Below are 21,892 nucleotides of genomic sequence, written 5' to 3' on the forward strand. Positions count from 1 at the left end.
CTTAATACTGTTTTTCATTTTGTTCATCCTATTGGTAAGGCTTTCTCCTTTGATTTCTAATTGGCTTACTGATTGTTTCATTTCCTTCTTCATTTCAGCCTGACTATTCTTCAATATTTTCTTTTCTGAATTCATTCAGAAGTTTATCCCTATCTTCCTTCAGTTCTTTGATTTCTTTGTGTGTTCTTTAAATTTACTGAAATCTTTTATCATGTTTATAATTATTCTTTTGAGTTCCATGTCCTGTGTTATCTCTAGAGGGTTCTCATTGTACTCCTCTAGAGGACTAGTGGTAACTTGTTGGGGATATGTTATTTTGGTTTTTCATGTTATTATTTTTTCTCTGTGGTTTTGACATGTGAATTTCTTTTATAGTTTCTGATTCTTGTGTGAGACTCAAGCCTCCTTTGTTTAGGTCTGCTTCCTTTTGTAAATTTTATGTGCCTTTGTGGTTTACTTGTTGGGCATGAAAAGCCGTTTAGTCTAGGCTTCAGGTTCTCTTTTTAGATTTTATAGAGGAGTGGCCAAATTGCTTTCACCTTCAGGAGTTCCCACAGAGTCCAAGTCAGATGAGGATCAGATAATCTCAGGCTTTCTCCTAAGGTCTGGATCCCTCCAGGAAAGATTCTGCTCTTGGGAATTTGGGGGCTGGGCTGGCCTGGGAGCAGGGTCCAGGAAAGATGCTGGTCTCAGTTGTGCCACCCAGGGGTGCAAAGGGAGGTGGGAGCGGGAAGAGGCCCCGAGGTCTCCTGGGGACTACTGGGAGGAACCGAGTTGGTCTGGATGCAAAAGATCAGGAAGCAATGGGGATTCTGGGCCAGGAGGTCAGTACAGGAGTCTGGGGTGCCAAGACAAGAAATGAGACAGTCCCCAGGCTAGGAGGAGAGATGGGAAAGCTGGGAGGGTAAATGAGGCTGGGGGAGTCATGGTGTGGTGGGCTCCCTGCGGGACCCACCCAGGATAGATGCTAGCACCAGGAAGCTGGTGGCTGAGCCACCCGGGGAAGCAAAGGTAGGGGACCGCAGGGATGAAATGGCTTGGTTTGGATGCAAAGGATCAGGAAGCACTGGGTACTCTTGGCTGAGAGGTCATCCCTGGTATCTGGGGTGCCAAGGCAAGAAATGGGCCAGAACCCAGGCCAGGAGGAAAGATGGGGTGGGGGAGCAGGGAGGGTGAATGACGCTGGGGGAGTCAAGGCGGGGTGGGTGCCTCTGGACTTACCCAGAAAGATGCTGGCACCAGAAAGCAGGTGGCTGCGCGTTCCAGGGAAGCAAAGGGTCTTTATTAATGCTTTAATGTGTTATTTCCTTGACCTTGTCCTTCATCCCTGGTACTCGCTCTTCTACTGTGTGTGTCTTTTAAATTTTGTTTTGTTTTCCCAAAACTTCCATTTCTTTGCTGGTTGTTCTCATCCTTCCTCTGACTTTTTCCTCTATTTTGTTGACTCTTCTCTCTAGGTCCTGGATTTTATTCACCTGTGTATTTGTTTCCTCTTTGAGGTCACTCCTCATTTCTATTTTTTTTGTTTTCTTGTTTATTTTTTAAAATATGTTGTCTGTTTGTTTTATGTGTATAAGTGTGCTGCCTTCATGTCGTGCAGTGCCTGAGGAGGTCAGAAGGAGGCATCAGATTCCTTGGAACTGGAGTTATGGATGGTTGTTAACTGCCATGTGGGCACTGGGATTTGAACCCAGGTTCTCTGCAAAAGCATTCATTGCTCCTAACCACACCGAGCCATCTCTCCAACCCCATGTTGTTTTTTTTTAAACAGGGTGTCCGTAGTCTCAACCCAACTGGAAGTCATTATGTGGGCCAGGTTTACTTGGATCTCGCAGATTCCATCTACCTCTGCCTTCTGAGGGCTAGAATTAAAGGCCCACACCAGCATGCCCAGCATCATTCATCTTTTTTTTTTTTTTCTGGTCTTTTTGAGACAAGGTCTCCCTATAGCCCCAGCTGTCCTGGAACTCACAGTGTAGACCAGGCTGGCCTTGAACTCACAAAGATCCGCCTGCCTCTGCCTCCCAAGTGTAGTCTGCCTCCCAAGACTACAGGCGTGTGCCACCATGCCCGGCTCAGGCCCTCTATTTCTACATCTATGAATTCAGTAATTAAGAAGTGATAGTCTTTTTGAGGATTTAGTGATAACTGACTTTTCATGTTTCTTACCTAAAGGTAATATTCACTCTGTTGTTGACTTTTGTCAGGCTGATGCCAGGCAAACTGACAATTACTGTCCTTCCTTCTTCCCTTGGTAGCACTTTTGTTCCCGTCTCTTAGTCAGCCAAAGAGTTTTGAGATTACTTGTGCTGACACTGATTGAGTATGGCAGGGCTCTGCTTGATCTCTGTTCCCATCCATGTGTCCACTGGTGGCTGTCACCCCTGACATACAGGAAAGACCTCCACAGGGCAAACTCTCTTACTCTGTCATCTTATCCTCTTTGATAAGGGGAGGCTTAGGCCTAGCCAGCTCTTCTTCTAAGTTCTGAGCAGGAAACTTGAAAACTTCCAGAAGCACTCTGTCCTTAAGTCCCATGAGGCCTTCTCTACTGCCCCCAAACCCTAGTGCCATAGTGGCAATGGAGTCCCCAAACCCAAAGAGCTCTCTGTCATCCATCTGTCATTCCTCTTCCCTCTCCCTAGATGTTATCCAGTGCAAGTTGGGATTTGGGCCCTCTTCTTCTTGTCCTCCTCCACCTCAGGGAGGCTGTATCTCACCCAAGAGAGATTCAGTAACAGTTCTGGATCTTTGTATCTTTTCCTGAACTCATACTTTTTAGTGTTCCATGTTCCCTGGCTCCTCTCTGCCGTGGCTCCTCTCTGACATCCCATCTTGGGGCAATTTGTACTAATACTTTGCTGCTTGACTTGAGAAGAAGGATTGCTCATGAGGTCATAAGCTGTACAAGCTGTACAAGCACAGTACAGAAGTGGGTTGGACACACAGGACTTGATTTGCTTTCTGTAGCCATTTCTAGTAATGTTGACCTACAACTCCTGAGATCATAGTTTATGTACTGGAAAAATATCTAAAGAAATAACAGTGTTTGAGTGAGGGGGGAACCTTAACCCTTTAAACACATGTATAAATTAAGCTGAAACAGAATGTAAAATGTTTTACATAAAATAGTTCCAAAAGGTATTTCTGTGCCCTTTAAGTTGCTGTTTCTGAAGTTTCAAAGGAAAGATTTTGTTTCCTAAACACCCAGGGAGCTAACAAGCTAGCGCTTTGACTCAACTCCCTACTCTCTATGGGAAATTCCACCAGGGGTAAAGGAAACATGGAACTGAACCCAGACTGGCAAGTTCCTTCTTCACAACTCTACTTGATTGTGGAACCATTGGTTGGTTTGTGTTGGAAAGAATACCATTCCTAGGCCTCTAGTCCTTGTCTTACTGTCTTTACTGCCTCTTCTTTGTCTTAGCTTTCCATGGCTATAACTAAACACAGGAGGCAGATTGACTTTATAAAGAAAAGAAATTTGGGGTAGCATATTCAAGCCAGGCCTCTGCCATTCACTTGCCTTGTGATTTCAGTTGTACAATTTCCTTAATCCCACTAAGTCAGGGTACCTTAGAAACAACAGCACTAGAGAGCAGGAGTCCAAAATCAAGGGGCAGGCAGGCCGGGTGTCTGGTGAGGCCCTGGTTTCCCAGGTCTCAGGTGGCTCTTTCTAGCTCCCTTGGAGGTCTTTTCTAAGGGTATCAAACCAACTCATGAGAGATCTGTCTCCCAGATCTGGCTAATTCCTATTGCTTCCTGATATAGTCATGGTGGCATATAGGACACAAGCATGAATTTTGGGAGAAAAGAAGCATTCAAAACACACTGCTCAGTCTCTTCCTCAGCAAAAGGTACGGAAAAACACCTTCCCTTGAGTGGTGATATGGGAAAACACCTTCACTCTGGAGAGGTGTGTGGGAAACAGCCTTCTGGTATTGTGCTCACCTTGTCCTCAGAAAGCCCTACCTGCCTCCAGGTCTCTAGCTAGTGCTGAGAGCATGTGCAGCAGAGAGTAAAGCAAGCAAATATAATGATGTATTATTTTTGAAATTTTAAAGTAGATTGCCTCTCAGAAGGATTTTGTAGTTTCCTTCTAAATTTCAAAATGCTAATTAAATTTACTATTTTAGCAAAAACTACAAAAGATCATAAACTTCAGCTACCCTAAACTTTGAGTAATAGAAGGGTGGATGCTATAAAAGTATCTTATATACACGTGAAGTTATCATTATGAACCCCACTATTTTGTGCAATTTGTAGTCATTTAAGAAGCGAAAAACTTCTTAGGACAAAACTGTCAATATCTTGGAAGTGTAATATTGACAATGAGCTTAACACAAAATGTGTTAAGAGAAGATGATTTAAAACTAGATAAAATGATATGACCAAGATTTGTCATGATCTTAGTAGTCCCAAATCACTAAATAAAGAAAAAAATAAAACAAAAGATTTATTTGGAGTTTAAAATAATTTTTATTTTTCTAAAGTGGAAGCCCTTCATGAAGACCAAATGACTCTCACCTGGTATAGAGGAACTAGTAAAGCTGAGCATTTGCTCAGACGAAAAAGAAGAAGAATGGTCTTCATGCTGGAGATTAGCTCGGTTGTCCAGGAAACCCTGTTTGCAAGTGTAATGGGCTGATTCCTTGTGCATGGATCTCCCTTTGGGGTTTCCTCTCTTCCTTAACCCTAATCAGTGCAGTGATCTTTCTGGGTCCCCAGGAGTCCTAAGCTATAGCAGTAGTATCTGAGAGATTTCTGGCAGTGCTTGAGGATAAAAATTATTCTATTTTAGGTGGTGGTGGGACATGCCTGTTGAATCAAAGATAAGTAACAGATCAAATAGAGATATTAAATACACTTGACATATAAAATTCAATAAAAGGAATAAAAGAATATGTAGGGAGTGTTTGCAAATCAATAAAAGGAAGTAATATAAGTAACAAATTCAGCAACAACAAGACGGCCAGTAAGTTCATTAGTATTCAAAAATACAAAATGGAAAAATTCAGGTTGGGACAGTTGGAGCTGATATTACACATTGCTGATCCAGGTAAAGAAAAATGCATTTATTTTTTGGCTTGAGTGTAAAGTGATTCAGTCATTTTAAAGTGCAATACCACCTTAAAAGAATACCATCACCATTTTGCAAAGCAGTCACTGTGACATAATGTCTCACTATTCAGTTAAAAAGGGTGGAAAGAAGGAAAGAGGAAGGGAGTGAGGGAGGGGGAACGGGAGGAAGGGAGGCAAAATAAGGAAAATTTTAAAATGGAAGTGAAGGGAGGTTTTAGTATTTTTTATGGTTGTATCTTTCAAACTCCTTTGGAAGTGACTCTCAATGAGAAACATTTCATCCAACTGAATGGACCCTTGCTACATGCAGCGTGCTCTGAAACTCTCTTATTTTGTTCCAATTCATTGCATTTCATTTTTCGAAGTGCTGGTCATAACCTGTTAAACTGATGTCAGGGCTCAAACATAGTTTGAAAAATGCTGTTTGGAGTTATGTGTGAGTATGTGTGATGGATGGAGAAGGGCAGGAAGGTAATACACCCAAACTAATATTAGCAGTTACTGAGTGAGTGGATGTGGTGTGTGTGCGTCCCTCAGTTCTGTGCTTCATCTGTAATACTTACTTTTTATTTTCTTAATTTATAAGAGAATTTTGCAATTAGAAATTAGAAATTTTATTTTTAGAGAATAACCAATTTAAGCTATTTTCAAAAGTCAAGAGTTTACTGGACTTGAGAGGGTAGAGGTTAGAGGACTTAAAGCCCAGTTTTTAAGTTAAAATGCAGAGTTGTGAGTTGAAACAGCAGGCATTCTAGCTAACTCTCTGTTTTTGTATTTAGGGACAGAGATGAACACATGCTTGTGGTAAGGCCAAGCTTGTGTGACGCCCCACTCAAAATGTCCTCTCAGACCTAAACATGCTCAGCAGTCTGTAAGATTTTATAAATACTATGTCTACAAATAAAAACAGAGTACTCCATATCAAAATAATAACAAACCAAGTCCTCTGTTTCAGGAAATGTAAAATTAAATTTTCTATACCAACTAGGTATGGAGATTGGGCAGATAGTTACCTTTTGAGAGTTTCTTCTGCAAGAAGCACTGCTGGAGACAGCAAGGCTTGTGCGCACATGGCTGTCTCTACATGCAGAGCAGAGCCCGTCACTGTGCTGTTTTTAGCTATGGTTACATTAATTCTGCTGGTTTACTTTCACATTTTTTACCCTGAGGGTAATTTATTAAATCACATCTTAATGATCAAATAATTGGACTTAAAAGGACTTAGGCACTTTGAAGGGGAGACAGACCATTTACATCTAAACAAGAAATTAACCTCAGATGACATGGAACTATGTTATTCTCCAGCCAAGCCAGTAGAGGTAAAAGAGGATTGTATTTTATTCTCCTTTGTATCTTAAATTGAGTTTTCATATGCTTTTGCTAAAACAATTTGACTCTTTTAAACAACCACATCGAATTTCTTCCTTAAATGTTTTAGAAACAAAGGGCTTATAGTAAAATACACAACCTTTCTTCTAAAGCACACATATAAGAATCATCCATAAAATCTTAGCTATTAGCCAGGCATGATAGCACACACCTTTAATCCTAGAACTCAGGAGGCAGAGGCAGGCCGATCTCTGTGAGTTTGAGGCCAGCCTGGTCTACATAGGGAGTTCCAGGCCAGATGGGGCTACAGGGAGACCCTGTCTCAAAAGACCCCCCCCCCAAGATTAGTTATTGATGAATCCATCATTATATATGAATTTGATTTCTTAAATGCTCAATATTGTATGGAAGGAAGAACATTAGATCTTGGAAACTTTTTCTTTTTTTTTTGTATAATAGGAGAAAATTTGTAAGATGAGTATTGCAGGAAACATGGCAGAAGGAGAAAGGGACGGCAGAAAGGGGAGAGGCAGCCACACTTCTGGTCCCTCCCATGTTCTCCTGGGGAATCTGTGATGAGACTAGGCAGAGGTTACTAACAGGGAGAGCAAGGCCATTCTTTTAAGTAACTTTATAACCTGCAAGAAAGACAACTCTGGCCAGGAATATGATGTTGGGAAGCAGCTCGTGGGCAGCATGACAGCTGTTAGTCTGAATCTGTGACGGTGATCTGGCCTTACAATGAGAATTCAGCACAAGACGAAAACCTGCCCACTTAGACCTGGAGAGAAGTCCTGGTAGAAACTGTGATTTGCCATAATGAAGTATTTGAAAAGTATTTAATTCTAGCTAAGAAATTTTTGTTCCTTTACTCTTAAAAATTGTTTGGTCTTTGTATCTAGTACCTTTTGGTTTTTTTTTTTTTTTTTTTTAATTTTGCTTTTGTTTTTGTTCTTGTTTTTTGTTTGTTTGTTTGTTTGTTTGTTTGTTTGGTTGGTTGGTGTGTTGACTTTTTAAAGACAGTTTCCCTGTGGCCCAGCTAGCCTGTAGTTAACTCACTATGTAGACCCGGCTGGCCTCAGACTACAGAAATCCATCAGCGTCTCCTTCCCGAGTGCTGGGATTAAAGACATGCGCCACCATAACCTGCTGTATCTAGTACCTTTGACAAAATTAGATATAAAATACGTTGTAGAGAGCATGATGGATTTAATATTTAAAAGTAGCCAGGCTTTTCGCTGTGCAGTATCCAAGGCACCACTGCCTCCTAGCAGCAACCTCCTACAATTACAGACAAGACAAGTGTTAGGAAAGGAATTTTTTTATGTGACTTAGATTCCTGAGAAGCGAAGTGAAGGAACGGCTTATTCCTTGTCATATAATATTGAAGAGTCATGAGGTCTCTGAATATCATCTCATGGGTAGGATAAGATCTTGGCTGTCTTTTTTTTTTTTCAGAATTTTATTCCATTTTCCACTAATACCACCTTTGAAAGGGGACTTGACTAACTGCAGGACTTATCACCCACAGCATCTGCGGGAATTGCTGTGTCCCAAAGGAAAGTGCGTCAGATCAGTGACCCCATTCAGCAGATACTAATTCAGCTGCACAAAGTCATCTACATCACTCAGGTCAGTGCTCAACTTCTTGTGTCCTTCTCCTCGTAAACAGAAGCCCAGAGCCAACTCTGCTGAAGAGGTGGTTACCTTGTGAGGCTTCTAGTTACAGGGAAAGCTTGTTATTACCTGTTCCAGCTACACATGTGGAGACACTTTGGCCTAGCTTGGAAGGCAATGGGGGTAAATAGCCAAATGCTTCAGACTTTCTCTATAACGTAACCTGTTCTCTCCTTGTTAGTGTGCAGCCTAAAACAGACTAGCACACAAATGGCCCTTTACTGTGGAGCTGAGAATAGGGACAGAGCTGGGCTGCTTTTCTACAAGCAAATTTACCATAGGGATGAGAGAAAAGCAGTATCCCTCCCCTTCAATCTGCATGACAACAGAACCCATCATAGATGTGAAAGCCAGACCCCCACAAAACCAGGATTGGCAAGACATTCTGTTTGTAAATCCAAGTAAGACTTAGGCACTGAGAAACTCAGCACTGAAAAGTGGCTGTTATTTACTGATAAATTTCTGTGTAGTGCTAAACAACTTGGCTATTCATTCACCTACGGTTTATATTATGTACCAGTAAAGAAATGTAGACATTTTGGTAAGAAAATAAATAAATATTTTGATGCTTAAGATAGTACATCTAATGCATTTGTTCATTCTGTCACATGACATAGTGACATAATTAGCAAGTGCTCATTGTAAGCCAGATACAATTCTAGTCACTTGAGATGCATCTGTGAGAAAAACACGCAAATGTCCTTTGATTATCAGCGTGATAGGAATTAGAATCACTATGAAAACAAATCTCTGATTATGCCTGGAGGGATTTATCTAGATGAAGTTGATTGAGATAGAAAGATCTACCCTAAAGGTATGTGGTACCCTTCCCTGGGCGTGGGGTCTAGGACTAAATAAAAAGGAGAAAGTGAACTTGCTGTGCGAAAGAGACTAGATCTTCTTTAAGCTCTCTAGATAGGCTGACTCGACTTCAGCAGATGAACTTGCACCAAAGGCATCTGGGTACAAATGCTTGACCAGTTGGGACTTAATATATATGAAAGAATGCATGAAATCTGGTGTGTGCAGGGGGCTATGGGAGGGCACAGATCAGGAGGGCCTCTAAATTTGATTGAGTTCTATTATATTAAATACACAAAAACTCAATTAAAAAATATATTCAAAAAGAAAGGAGAAGGTAGAGAAAGTGAGCTGAGCACAGGCAGTCCTCCTCTGCTTCCTGACTGTGTATAATGTGAGCAGCTGCCTCCTTCTCCGTCACCAGGCCCTTCTACACTGGTAGACTTCATGCACTAAAACTGTAAGCCAGAATAAACCCTTTGTGCCATAAGTTACTTTTTTCATGTGCTTTGTCCCAACAACAAGACAAGTAACTAATGCAGGTCCCCTCACCATAAGATCCACAGAGCTTAAGGGAGTCATTGAAGTCCAGTCACATTCAGGGGCTCCATAGCAGCATTTCATTTAGGGCTCAGATTTCACCAATCATGACAATCCCCATCCTGAGAGACAAAACCAGAACTGTTGATTACTATAAGATAGTGACCATTTAAGTCTAGAAATCACTGTTGATTTATAATCAGTGTCTACCATCCCTAGGAAGCCTGTGTGTTCTTTTTCCCCATAGTTGGTCACTTTGATAAATAGCTGTATTAATCTATGGGTATAGCAACAAGTCATCAGGACTCACTTTAACACTATATCTACTTAACAAAATAATAGTATTAGGCTCTCCCCTATGTCTTGTGTCTTGTTTGGTCATATATTCCTAGGCCTGATACCAATGTTGGGTATAGACCTTAAATCCAGTTAAAAAGTGATTGTTCATTCCCATAATATTTATGCCACTCTTGCACCAGAGGGCGTATCTCACAAGGCCATTGTTGAAGCATGCAGGATTCACAGCTGAGTAAGGTTGATGAGGAATTTTTTCTTCCACTAGCATTCATAGCACCTCTGACACTATGAAAGCGAACCAGTAGAGATGAGGTTCTGAGGTCAGCACCAGTTTGATTTATTCTTCCTTTTTCTCCAGCTTATATGTGTAGTGTCTTCAGCAATAGGGTCTTGCTGTCAAGTTGTAATGGATAACCAAGAGCAAGGACAATGGGCATTATTATTTGAGGGTCTATGGAACCCTGAGTCAATAGCTTCAAAAGACAGAGTTCATCCCTGGCTTTGAACTTTTACTTTGATAGTCTATGATGTCTTTAGTAGGGGCAATGTCCCCCTGTTATAAGGTCACTCACTTTAATTTCCTTTTATAATGTTTATGTATATACTTTAAGAAGCTTCTATAGTGAGGGGTTTCCTTTTTTAATATTTTGTTTACTATTTTTATTTTATGTGTATGAATATATTGCTTGCATGTGTGCAAATGCACTTGTGTCATGCAATGCCCAGGGAGGTCAGAAGAGGGCAATGGATCCCCTGGAACTGGAGTTACAGAGGGTATGTGGGTTCTGGGAACTGACAGTGTTCTTAACTGCTGAGCCATCTCTCCAGCCCTCCATATGGCTTTTTCAAAAGGTCTTTAGTGTTATTATCCCTCCCTATACTCCCTCCCCTGCCCTCCCATTTCCCACGACACTTAACCCTTACTCTATTATTACCCTTCCCTTTTCCCCTTTATATAGCTATGTTCTATCACCCCTCCCATGAAGCTCACCCTCTCCCTGGCCATTTATTTGTTTCCTGGCCTCTCTGGATTTTTCTTTTTTCTTTTCTTTTTAAATTTATTTTATTTTATGTGTATGATGGTATTGCCTGCATGCATGTAAGTGCACCTGTGCTATGTGATGCCCATAAAGGTCAGAAGAGGTCATCGGACCCCCAGAAACTAGAGTTAGAGGTGGTTGTTAGCCACCATATGGGTGCTGGGAATCAAACCCATGTCCTCTGGAAGAGCAGCAAGTGCTCTTAACCACCGAGCCATCTCTCCAGCCCTGAATTTTTTTTTTTATTATTAAAACATGTGTATCTAAGAATTCAAATCTAGTATCCAGCCATGAGAGATGTGATGTTTGCTATGTGATGTTTGTCCTTCTTGGACTTGGTTGCCTCACTCAGAGTGTTTCCAGCCCCATCCATTTACCTGCAAATTTCATAATTTCATTTTTTGACAGCTGAATAATATTCTGTTGTGTATATGTATTACACTTCATTTTCCATTCATTGATGGGCATCTAGGTTGTTTCCATTTCCTGGCTATTGTGAAAAGGGCAGCAATGAACACAGACGAACAGGTATCTCTATGGTAGGGTATAGTTTGGTATATCCCCAGAAGTAATATGGGTGGGTCATATGGAAGGTGTATTTCTAGCTTTGGAGGACTCCCCACACTGATCCCCACTGTGCACCCTCACCAGCAGGATAACAGTGTCCCTTTTTCCACACCCTCACCAGCATTGGTCCTTGTTGTTTTGGATCTTAGCATTTCTGAGGGGTGAGGTGAAATCTCAAAGTGGCTTTAATTTGCATTTCCCATTTCAATAGAGAACTCCATGTTCAGCTCTTTGCTCCATTTTTTAATTGTTTTTTTTTTTGTTTTTTGATGTTTAGTTTTTTTTAGTTCTTTATGTATTCTCCATATTAACCCTCCATCAGAAGGACAGCTGGAAAAGATTTTTTCCCATTCTGTAGGTGCCTCTTCACTTGAATGATGGTGTCCTTTGCTGTACAGAAGCTTTTTAGTTCCACAATATCCTATTTGTCAGTGTTTGCACTATAGGAATCCTGTTCAGAAAACCATTTCCTGTGTCTGTAAGTTCTATGGTGTTCCCTACTGTCTTCTCTGTCACATTCAGGGTATTAGGTCTTAGTCTTGAAGTCCTTGATCCATTTGGAGTTGAGTTTTATAAATATATTTATTAGTTTTTTATGTGTATGAGTATTTTGCCTACATGAATGTAAGTGCACCATGTGTGAGCAGTGCCCACAGAGGCCAGAAGAGAGTGTTTGATCCCTTGGAACTAGAGTTACAGATGGTTATGAGCCACCGAGTGAGTGCTGGGAACTGAACCTGGGTCCTCTGCAGTAGCAGCAAGTACTCTTAGCCACTGAGCCATCTTTCTAGCCCCAGGTTTTTCAGATGCCTTTCAGAATACTTTAAACATTATGGCATTGCAGGTAGCCAGGAAAGAGCACCCTCTGAGCACTTTAACTTACAGTGCTCAAGTCAGAGCACTTTCACAGAAAGGAGAGACATAGAGCCTGGAGGTTCTGCTGGTGTGTTTGCTACACTAAAGAGCTCTGTGAACTGCCAAGGAGGCTTGTTCAAAGTAAGATTGACCCAAGAAACAGACCATTAACCCCTTCCTGCCTTCCTCCTGAAGATGGGAGGGTAAACCAACAGGATACTTTGCTTCTGGCTGGTAGTGGTCTTCTCTATACTGCTTCCATGGAGACAGATCTACAAAACTCATCTAAAGGCAACGATTTTACAAGTCAAGATGTTAAAATTCCTTAGCTCTCTCTGATTTCATATCTGTTTTCATCCAACTGGAATGACAACCTTAAGATCCAGCTAAAGGAATGAGTGGTTCATCTCCATTGCTAGAAACCAGCCTGTCTTCAAGTAGATGTGGTGATTAAATCACATACATTACCTTTTGGTTATTTTTTAAGTAAGACCATACAGCATAATTAGCATTGGGTTTGTTAAGTAAATGCTTCGAAATAAGCATATAGGAACTTGTAAAATTAAATTTGGGGCACTGGAGAGATGGATCAGTGGTTAAGAACATTTGCTGCTTTTCCAGAGGACCTGGGTTTGATTCCCAGCACCCACATGGCAGTTAACAACCATCTGAAACTCCAGTCCCAGGAGATCTGACACCCTCTACTGCCCTCTGTGGGTCATTACATGCAAGGGGTGCACTAACATACATGCAGGCAAAACACTCAAACACATAAAATAAAAATAATAAATAATTTTTTAAAGAATAATTAAATTTGGGGGACCTGGGCATTGTGTTTCTGCAGGGTGCTGTCAGAAGCAGGTGCCGTCCTCCTGGCTCTCAGTGAACTGCACTGTGTTGTGCAGCAGCCACAGAGGCAGAGAATGGTCTGTCCTCCTCTGGATTCCCCAGGTGCTCATGGCTAGTCAGCTACGAAACAAGTAACATAGTTAGGTTATGACTTTGTTTCCCAAATCAACTCTTGTTCTCAGGGGCTCTAAATTCTAAAGGAAATGTTAAAAATCTTTTTGCATTTGTTTATTGATAGTCTTACAACATTTTTTTTTTAATTCTCAGAGAAGTTTCTTAAATGTACTGAAATGTCAAAATAGTTCTCCAAAAGTCAAATAAGTTACCAATTTGGGCCACTATTTATCAGACGAAGCCCTTTGAACTACTGATGACTTGCTGACGTGTTCTTGGACAGAGAATCCAGGTTCTTTGAAAGAATCTATATATTATGCAAGTTTGAGAAAACATGCAAAATCATGTTTTTCTTTTGTTACTTTGTGTGCTACTCAGTTTTACCACAGAAACCTTTCTATGTGTGACTTGGAGGGAGACATTATCTTTTCTAGAATCACTTTCTTCATGAGGAAATGGGGGATGTTCTAGGACTGCTATAGGACTCAATAGAAGCAAAGTATGTGAGAGTAATTATAAACTGTGAAGTGCTGCATGGCCATGGTGTGCTGGCAGTGCTGGCCTTGGATAAGGCTGATGCAGAAGGTACGGTGTGTGGCACATGTTTGGGGTCTCTCATGTCCTCACCTAGAAATAGAACTGGCTTTGTCAGTTTTCTATAGGAGAAATGTAAGAATATGAGCATAAAGCAGTGGCCATAGTGCCCAGGACCTATGAACTGTGGTGCTGATTTTCCCAGCGCTATAGTTCTTGTATAGGCTGTGTTATTAAGCCTACTTCATCTATGATTGAGCTATGTGTGGCAACATCTTTCTGTGTAGCTTGTAATTCTCACAGGAAAGCTTCAGAGATGGGGTCCTGATGCCTAGTGGTTTATTCCAGTGGGACACAGTAGCTTTCTAGCACTGTCTATGTGGAGATCCTCAATTGGCTGAACGTGAGCTTATTCAAATGAGTTGTTACTGAACCAGGAGCAGAAGGTGAAATTCCAAGTTAAATAGAAGCTTATCAAGTGAAATATACAGCAAGACTTTTCAGAGTGTTAGATAAAAAGGTGGAAGGGGTCAGGATCGCTGGGAAACAGAGAGGACTCTGGCAAAGCGAGAGTCTACTTTGGGGTTAGCAGGGGCTGGGTATCAACTCGGCAGTGAGTGAAAACCAGCAGCCTAATGGCTGCAGGGGGCTAGCTTATAAAGGAAAAGAATGTGGAAAAAGAGAATATTTTTCTACTGTTTTGGACTGTTTGTTTTGGGCTGTTTGGGAGTTGTTCAGCATGCTCTGGTGATCACAATACATTGAGTCACCAATTCCTAGAGCAACTTTTGTCAGCTTGCAGGTGGCTGGGAGTTGGCTGACTTAGTTCCTCTTAGGAGCCTTATGGTTTCTGGGTCTGGGGTCGCCTGGACCTGAACCGTATCACAGAGTATTTGGATTAGTCCGATACTCATAGTTACTAGTCCTAAGCTGGGACCTATTTAAAGAAGCTATGAGCCCATTGTGTTCCACACCTTCCAAAGGTCTTTGTAGCAGCCAGTGCAAGAAATATTTCCCTTGGACTGGCTTTTTGCAGTCTTTCAGGGAGACCACTAGTCTGACTTGGGTCACCTCTGCTGTCTGCTGTTTTGTTTAGAGAGGCAGCACCCTCTGGTGTGAAGCAGTGGGGAATACTCCCCAGGCTCTTCATGTCCTCGCTACTCCAGCCTGCCCATGAGAGGAGACTAATGCTGAGCATTCTCTTTCCTTCACAGGACATGATTTCCCCTTGCATTTCATGGGGAAGGCCAATGATAGTTATGACTGTCATGGGCTTTGAATCACTTTGTCCTTGGAGTAGTACACATCATTTTTATTGACCAAAAATAGTCACCAACCCAAACTGAAGAAAGCGAGACAATGGAGCAGGGCGGGCGTGGTCATCTCTGCTGCGCTCCTCTTCCTTTCCATCGGAATTTTGAGTTATAGCTTGTGATAGGGTTCAGATCCAGGTGACCCCAGACCCAGAAACCATAAGGCCCCTAAGAAGAATTGAGTCAACCAACTCCCAGCCCACCTGCAAGCTAACAAAAGCAGCTCCAGGAATTTAATGACCCAATGTATTATGATCAACAGAGCACGCTCCACAGGCCGACAGACAGGTTTCCCAAGCCCTTAGCTGCAATTCGTTCCTGGAACCCTGAAATTGTAGAAAACATGTTTTACGGTAGATGGTTTTCCTCAATAAGTTTCACCAGGTACAGACCCGACGCCCTCCCTGAGCAAGCAGCCCCCAAACAGTCCCAAACAGCAGAAAAATATTCTCTTTTTCCACATTCTTTCCCTTTATAAGCTGCCCCTCTGCAGCCTTTAGGCTGGTTCTTCCTCACACCCCAGTTGAGGACCAGCCCCACCAAACCCATTAAACTCTTTGCCAGAGTCCTCTTTGTTTCTGTTTCACAGATTCTGAGCCACCTTTTCTCTAACAGCTTGGTTTTATCAATTGTGAGAGCTCACTGCCTTTTAACATCTCTCCATAATAATAAAAAGAGCGTCTTGTCAAGCCTGAGACTCCTGGTAATTCTGATCGCTTTGTTGTTTGTTGTTGTTGTGTTATCCTCTCCCAGACTTCACCTCGCTCCTCTGTGCTGTCAGAACTTTGATTTCCTGTATAAATCCAGCCTGCAAGGCATTGCAAATCAAGGTTTTTATTTTTAATCCCCTTATTTTCTAAGATTCTGCAGTGATTGTCTACCTATTTATGACATCTACCTCATCCTGGCTAGGCCCTGGTATGTGTTAATCCACCCTGTCTTTCTGGTTACATTGGTCCCTAAGTTTCAGTTTCTCTCCTGCTGAATTACCAGGTGCTCTCAATGGCATGCATCTGACTCTGAACTGGTATGGCTGATCTTTTGTTTGTTTCCTCATCCAAAGTATCAGATCCTGCAAAGGGCTGTGAGTGGGGTGTTTGGCATGCTGGCCAAAGGCACCTGAACATGAATGTACCTTCATGATCAAGGCTGTTCTTCACAAAAACATGTGTGTATGTTGTTATATGAAGATAATACCAGTGAGTACCACCATGCTAAGATAAATGGAAGCAAGCCATTGAGAGAGCAGAGCCAGGTATTTCATTCCTCCTGGATATCAGATAAAAGCTGTAGCAATCAATTTGCTGATTTGGAGTACAGTTCAGGTTCTTATCCAGTCTTGTTGAGTGCATAGTGCTGTGTTGGCCCTTGGCCAATGCTTCCTATACTTGGAGATGCAGGGCAGGGATTTCAGTGGCAATGATTGTCTTCTTACTTTACACAGCTTCCTCCCAGCTTGCACCATGATCTGAAAAGAAGGGTTATAGAGAGATTCAAGAAGTCCCTCTTCAGCCAGCAGAGCAACCCTTGTAACCTGAAGTCTGAAATAAAAAAGGTATGTATTATACGACACCTGCCTGGGGCCGAAGTCCGACTTCTTCACCTTCTTCCCTGAGCTCTGCACTCTGTTAAAGGATGTCATCAGGGTTGAAATGCCTACTTTGCCTGTCTTGCCTCTGCTTTCTCATTCTGTGGCATTGTTTTCAGATGACTTCATTCTTTCAGTATTATTGCATGTTTCCCTAAGAATAAGGATTGTCTCTAATTTTAAAAATATGTCTATTTTAGCCTGCCTTAGAAGAGTCTGTCCCAATCCTTTATGAGAAGTCTCCTCAATGAGCCCCAGGATTCCATGGTGCCTCTTGAAAGCAGTCACCTGACATGGAGGCTGTGATTTTAGTCATCTGTGGGAGCAGACGGAGCCACGGCTGAGGCTCTTTCCATCGTCAGTGTTCTGTAGTCTGCTCACCTTTGGGCATACTCAATGTATCTATTCATATACATAATAACTAAATCATTATACCAAACACAAAGACAGCTGTTTACCTCTGGTAACACCACGTGGGGACAGGAAATCCACTTTGTCCTGGAAGTCACTGAGGTGGTTTGAATGAAAAATGTCTCCTTTAGGCTCAAGTATTGAACACTTTTTCCCCTGTTGGTGACACTGTTCAGAAGGTCATGGAAGGTAACCTCGTAGCCTTGCTGGAGGAAGCGTGCCACTCTGGGCAGGCTTTGAGAATTCATAGACTTGCCCTATTTCTAGTTGGCTCTCTAAGCTTCATGTTTGTGGTCCAAGATATGTGCTCTCAACTTCCTGCTCCTGCTGCTCTGCCGCCACCTGCTGCCTCCCTACCCTGATGCAGTCTTATCCCTCTGGGACCGTAGACCTAAATACACTCTTCCTTTTTACGTCACTTTTGATCATGTTTTATCACAGCAACAGAAAAAGCTAATGCAATGACCTAAGTCTTCTTTTCTTTCCCGAAGGCCCCAAACACTGGCAGGACAGGCTACCTGGATGGAGATGCCTGGCCCCCTCCAATTTTATATGTTTGTAAAGCTTCCTCATATTCATAAACCTTGGTATCATGATGCCAATGAACATTCATTGAGTTTTCTTTTTCAATTAGTAAATTTGCTTTTGAGCATAAACTTATCACCCGGGAAATAAGTCAGGCTCTTTAATAAAGAAACGAAAGAGATGATTCTGTTTGTTGGCCACAGTTCTGTCTGCACCACTGATGTATGCACCCAGCAAGGAGTTGGGAAGAGGCAGCTGCAGGTAGACAAAGCACAAACCCATCCATCAAAGACTGGAGAGCAAGATTCTCTTCACATACTGTGTTGGCAAATGGTAAAGGCACAGAGCTGGACGAGATCAAGCAGAGCTACAGGAGACCTCAAAGATTTATTTTCCAATATTTACCTACAGTATCCTGAATACCAAGAAATACATGTTTAAAGTCAGAAGCTGGAGTCTCCCCCAGAAAAGATTACATAATGCTTGGTTTTATATTTGTATGAAAGTGGTATTCATAATAATCCACTTTGCATACAAATTTATTCCTAGCAGAAGTCCTGGTTTTATGAGAGGCATGTGCCTCAAAGGGGTGCATAGAGGCAGACTCACCCCTGTGCCCAGTGGTTTTCCACTGTGCTTGTCCTAAAACCAAGTCCCTTTCTTCTTTTTCATGCAGTGTCTCTCTGTGTTTCTTTCCTTTTTCTAAAATCACCTCTTCTGTCATCCCTCAGTTCTCTTCCCTGTGTCCTGAGAACATCTCTAACCAGCACACGGATGGACCTCTGGTCTGAGAAGACCAGGGATTGATGGGGCAGTAGAGGAGCTTGAGGAGCTCATACGAGGGTATTGCTGCAGTTAGGAATTATTGGAGCCTGGGCCCTGGCAGCCCTAACAATCCAGGTTTGGCCACCCATCCTTGATAAGCCAATTAAAAGAGCTAAATTAATAATGAAAGGCAGATAAAGGAAATTTATTCAACGTGGCCACACAGGAAGAAGGACGAGAGATCCAGCTTCCCTCCCTACCCCAAGTCCATCTTCAGGATCCCTAACATTAGAGTAAGGCCTAAACAGAAGGTAAGAGCTAAGCAGTCTGGGTCAGGGTGTGGTTTTCCTATCACTGTCTGGACTCTAGTTCTGCAAGGTGATCTGACAAGTTTTCAGAACTGTGTGAAATCTCTTTCTAGGAGAAAAATTCCCCCTCTGGCTGGCAAGAGGTGTCAGCCTTTTACTTATCCCAACATGGGATACCTAAGGGAAGTTTCAATTCCCTGGAGAGTGTTTTTTCACAGTCTGATAGCAGAACCCTCATTCTTGCCTTACTGGTTACAAGGGGATCCAGGGAGATAGACTTACCCTTCAGCTGGGTTAGGAGGCAGGTCACACTGCAAAGCATGCCATGGGTTCTTTTCTGACAGGCCCCTCTGCTTGGGAAAGATGACATTCGGAAGCCAGGGCTCAGCTTGTGGTCAGTAGAGGTGAAATCCCATTCTTCCCTGGTAGCCCCAAGTGGGACAGTGAATTAAGTCCTGTGCTTCACTGAACGGAAGACTCAGCTCCTCCACAGAGGCCTTCCTTGGGTTTCCTTGTCCACAGCCAGCCACCCCTCTCTCCATGCCTGGTCACTTTTTCACTCATGTTGTTTTAATTGGCTTTTCATCTGCTGTGTTTTTCCCGGAGGCAGCAAGTTTCTTTCATTTATCACTGACTTCCCAGTGTTTTGCAGTTTCTGGCATGTGGTCAGTGCTTTGTATGTGATATGTTATATATTTATATATTCTGTGTGAACTAGTCTGCATTTCTTCAATTCTTTATTGAAAGGTAAATTGATATAATATTGTGGTGGTTTGAATGAGAATGACCCTCATAGGCTCCAACTCTTTAGACACTTGATCCCCAGTTTGTGGTGCTGTCTGGGAGGGTCCTGGAACCTTTAGGAGGTGCGGCCATGCTGGAGGAAGCATGTCACTGGGGGCGGGACTTGAGAGCTCTTAAGCCTTGCCAGATTTCCAGTTGCTCTCTGCTTCCTGTGCCTGCTTGAAGATGTGATCACTTGGCTTCTTGCTCCAACCACCTCTGCTGTGATGCCTTCCCCACCATTGTGGACTCTGGAATCGTAAGTTCAAATGAAGTCTTCCTTCTATAAGTTGCCTTGGTCATGGCGTTTTATCACAGCAACAGAAAAGTAACTGATACAAATATATTCTTCTATCCCCACTAACCCTGAGACGTTTGTGACCTCTATTTTTCCTCCTTTTCTGGTGTTACTCTTTTTCTTGCAGTAGTCTTTGTTCAGAAATGGACTTTTCATACTCTGAGTAGTCACAGAAGAGTGGCCACCTCCAAGGCTGTGACAGTAGTGATGGTGCTAGGACATAAAATACTCTTTCCCTTCACCTTTCCCTTCTTCCTGAGACCCAGGAACCCTGTGTCTACAGTGTAGAGTCATTATGGGATGACTATGACAAAGTATTAAAGGCACAAGAGCCAGTGGGATATTTATAGGAGTCAAAAGGTGGAAAAGCCGTTTTCCAAGATCTAAGGTGGCCTTTGGTCCTGTCTTCTCAGTCTTGGCTAGACTAATTCAGGGGCAAAAAGCCAACTGAGGGATTACATAAATGTCTTTGGAAACAAATTTTCAGCATGGGAAAAAGGAGAAACAGCAAGAAAAGAGAGATAAGTTCAAATTAGTATTCAAAAATACCACTATTGTCAACGCAAAAGCAAAACTCTCACCTCAAAGGGGATAAGAGATAGTTTATTCTGGAGCCAAATATGAGGGACCATGGCCCCAGAACACAGATTCAGGTTACCCCAGATTCCATGTTCCAGCGTGGTAACAGCTGTCTTATGTTTTTATAGTAACAAAACAAAGAAAAGTCATAAATCAAGACACTTTTCAAATACCTCGGAGGATACATTCAGTGGGTGGGTCGCAGCAAAGCGAGGGGTTTTTTACTATAGGTCTCCTAGGTCTCAGATGCTAGGATAATACATTCTAAAAGGTTTTTTATCTGTTAGTCACAGGATGTTAGATGAGAAACAGAGGTGGGTAAGGAACGGCTGTTTAGGGGACTAAGGATGGCTCAAGATAAATGGTAATTAGACTCTGGACCTGCAACATTCCAAACTCAGTCTCCAGAGTGATAATCAGTTGGTCAGCCTTGCAGGAAGTTCAGTCCAAGGTGCAGGAGTTCTTTTGGGGAACTTTTCTTTCACACTATCAATGCATATAAATTCATGACAATTTTTTTTCTTTTGAAAATATAAAATATAATCAAGCAGCATTCAGCTCCTCTAACCATGGTTCTGAGGAGACACAGCTGATGAGCCAGAGCAGGATGCACCCAAGCTTAGACTGGACTGTCTTGACGATGCTTAGATGCATCGCGGGGACATGGCCAAGGTTCCTGAGGGTCTCACCAGGATCTGGGAGCCAAGCAGAAGCTGTCACTGGAGCATCACTAAAAACACAGCTGCAGTGCATTGACAGCATTAAATACTGTTTAAGATTTCATGACATTAAAGAAAATATTTTGCACTGATCACCTCTGGAGAATACAGAGTATCCCATTCATTGTTTTAAAACTTGTTTCTAAAAGGAAGCAATAATTTTTTTCTTTCTTTCCATTTTAAATTGTATCTCATGGTAACCAATTTACCGAGGAGGGATCGTTTCTTATTAGAGAAAATCTTCAGCTAGACCATGCTGACTCAGCAAAGAGCACTTCAGGTTTGCAGTCCCAGTGCTAGAATGGCTGTGATAGGAACACCAGGGTAGCTAACCCCGCAGAGAGGGCCACCTGACAGTGCAGCCACCGGAGGCAGGATAGAGCTCTCTCTACCAATTCTTATACCTGCATTTGGCCAAACTTGTAAATGTGAAGTCAGCAAACTATGTCTCTCAAGCCTGTCCAGCCTGCTGTCTGTTAGTAATAAAGTTTTATTTACACAGCCACACGCATTCATTTACATTTGGTCTGTGGCTACTTTGCCTTACAGACAAAGCTGAGCAGCACATGTGGAAACCCTATGGGCCCCAAGCTGGAAATATTTACTGTTTAAGTCTATAGAAACAGTATGCCAGTCTCTGCTCTGGATCTTGCAGCAAATGCAGGGAACAAGGGCGCATCAGAAATGACACAGTCGTGAGGGCCAGGAGGCCCCACAACTCACCACCTCTGCCAAAACAGATCAGTAGACAGAGACTGAGGGAGGAAATGATTTTATTGAAGTCCGGCTTGGGAAGATGGGATTCAGACTGTTCCTCACAGGAAAGCATTTCCCGTTATTGAAAAGTGATGTAGGCTCAAGAGGTTTTATGGGGCAATAAGTGGAGAAGTGGTTTGTTCAGCTTGGAAATTCCTTGAA

At 42.4% G+C, this 21,892-nt stretch overlaps 1 protein-coding gene across 5 annotated transcripts in view; it reads left to right on the forward strand.

Moving 5' to 3' along the window:
• Positions 1-21,892, forward strand: part of Nek10 (NIMA related kinase 10) — a 270,542-nt gene that overhangs the window by 221,080 nt on the left and 27,570 nt on the right. For 2 of the 5 annotated variants that reach the window (XM_008833138.3, XM_029563522.1), the window contains 2 exons: positions 7,943-8,043; positions 16,443-16,553. In XM_008833138.3, the coding sequence (XP_008831360.1) occupies positions 7,943-8,043; positions 16,443-16,553 (212 nt within the window). Of the gene's footprint in view, positions 1-7,942; positions 8,044-15,587; positions 15,702-16,442; positions 16,554-16,786; positions 17,442-17,488; positions 17,579-21,892 lie in introns of those variants that run through there. The other 3 variants (XM_029563521.1, XM_029563523.1, XM_029563524.1) reach the window with 3 other exon arrangements.

The sequence above is a fragment of the Nannospalax galili genome, unplaced genomic scaffold (assembly GCF_000622305.1).
Source record: "Nannospalax galili isolate Female #2095 unplaced genomic scaffold, S.galili_v1.0 scaffold215, whole genome shotgun sequence".
NCBI classification, from domain to species: Eukaryota; Metazoa; Chordata; class Mammalia; order Rodentia; family Spalacidae; genus Nannospalax; species Nannospalax galili.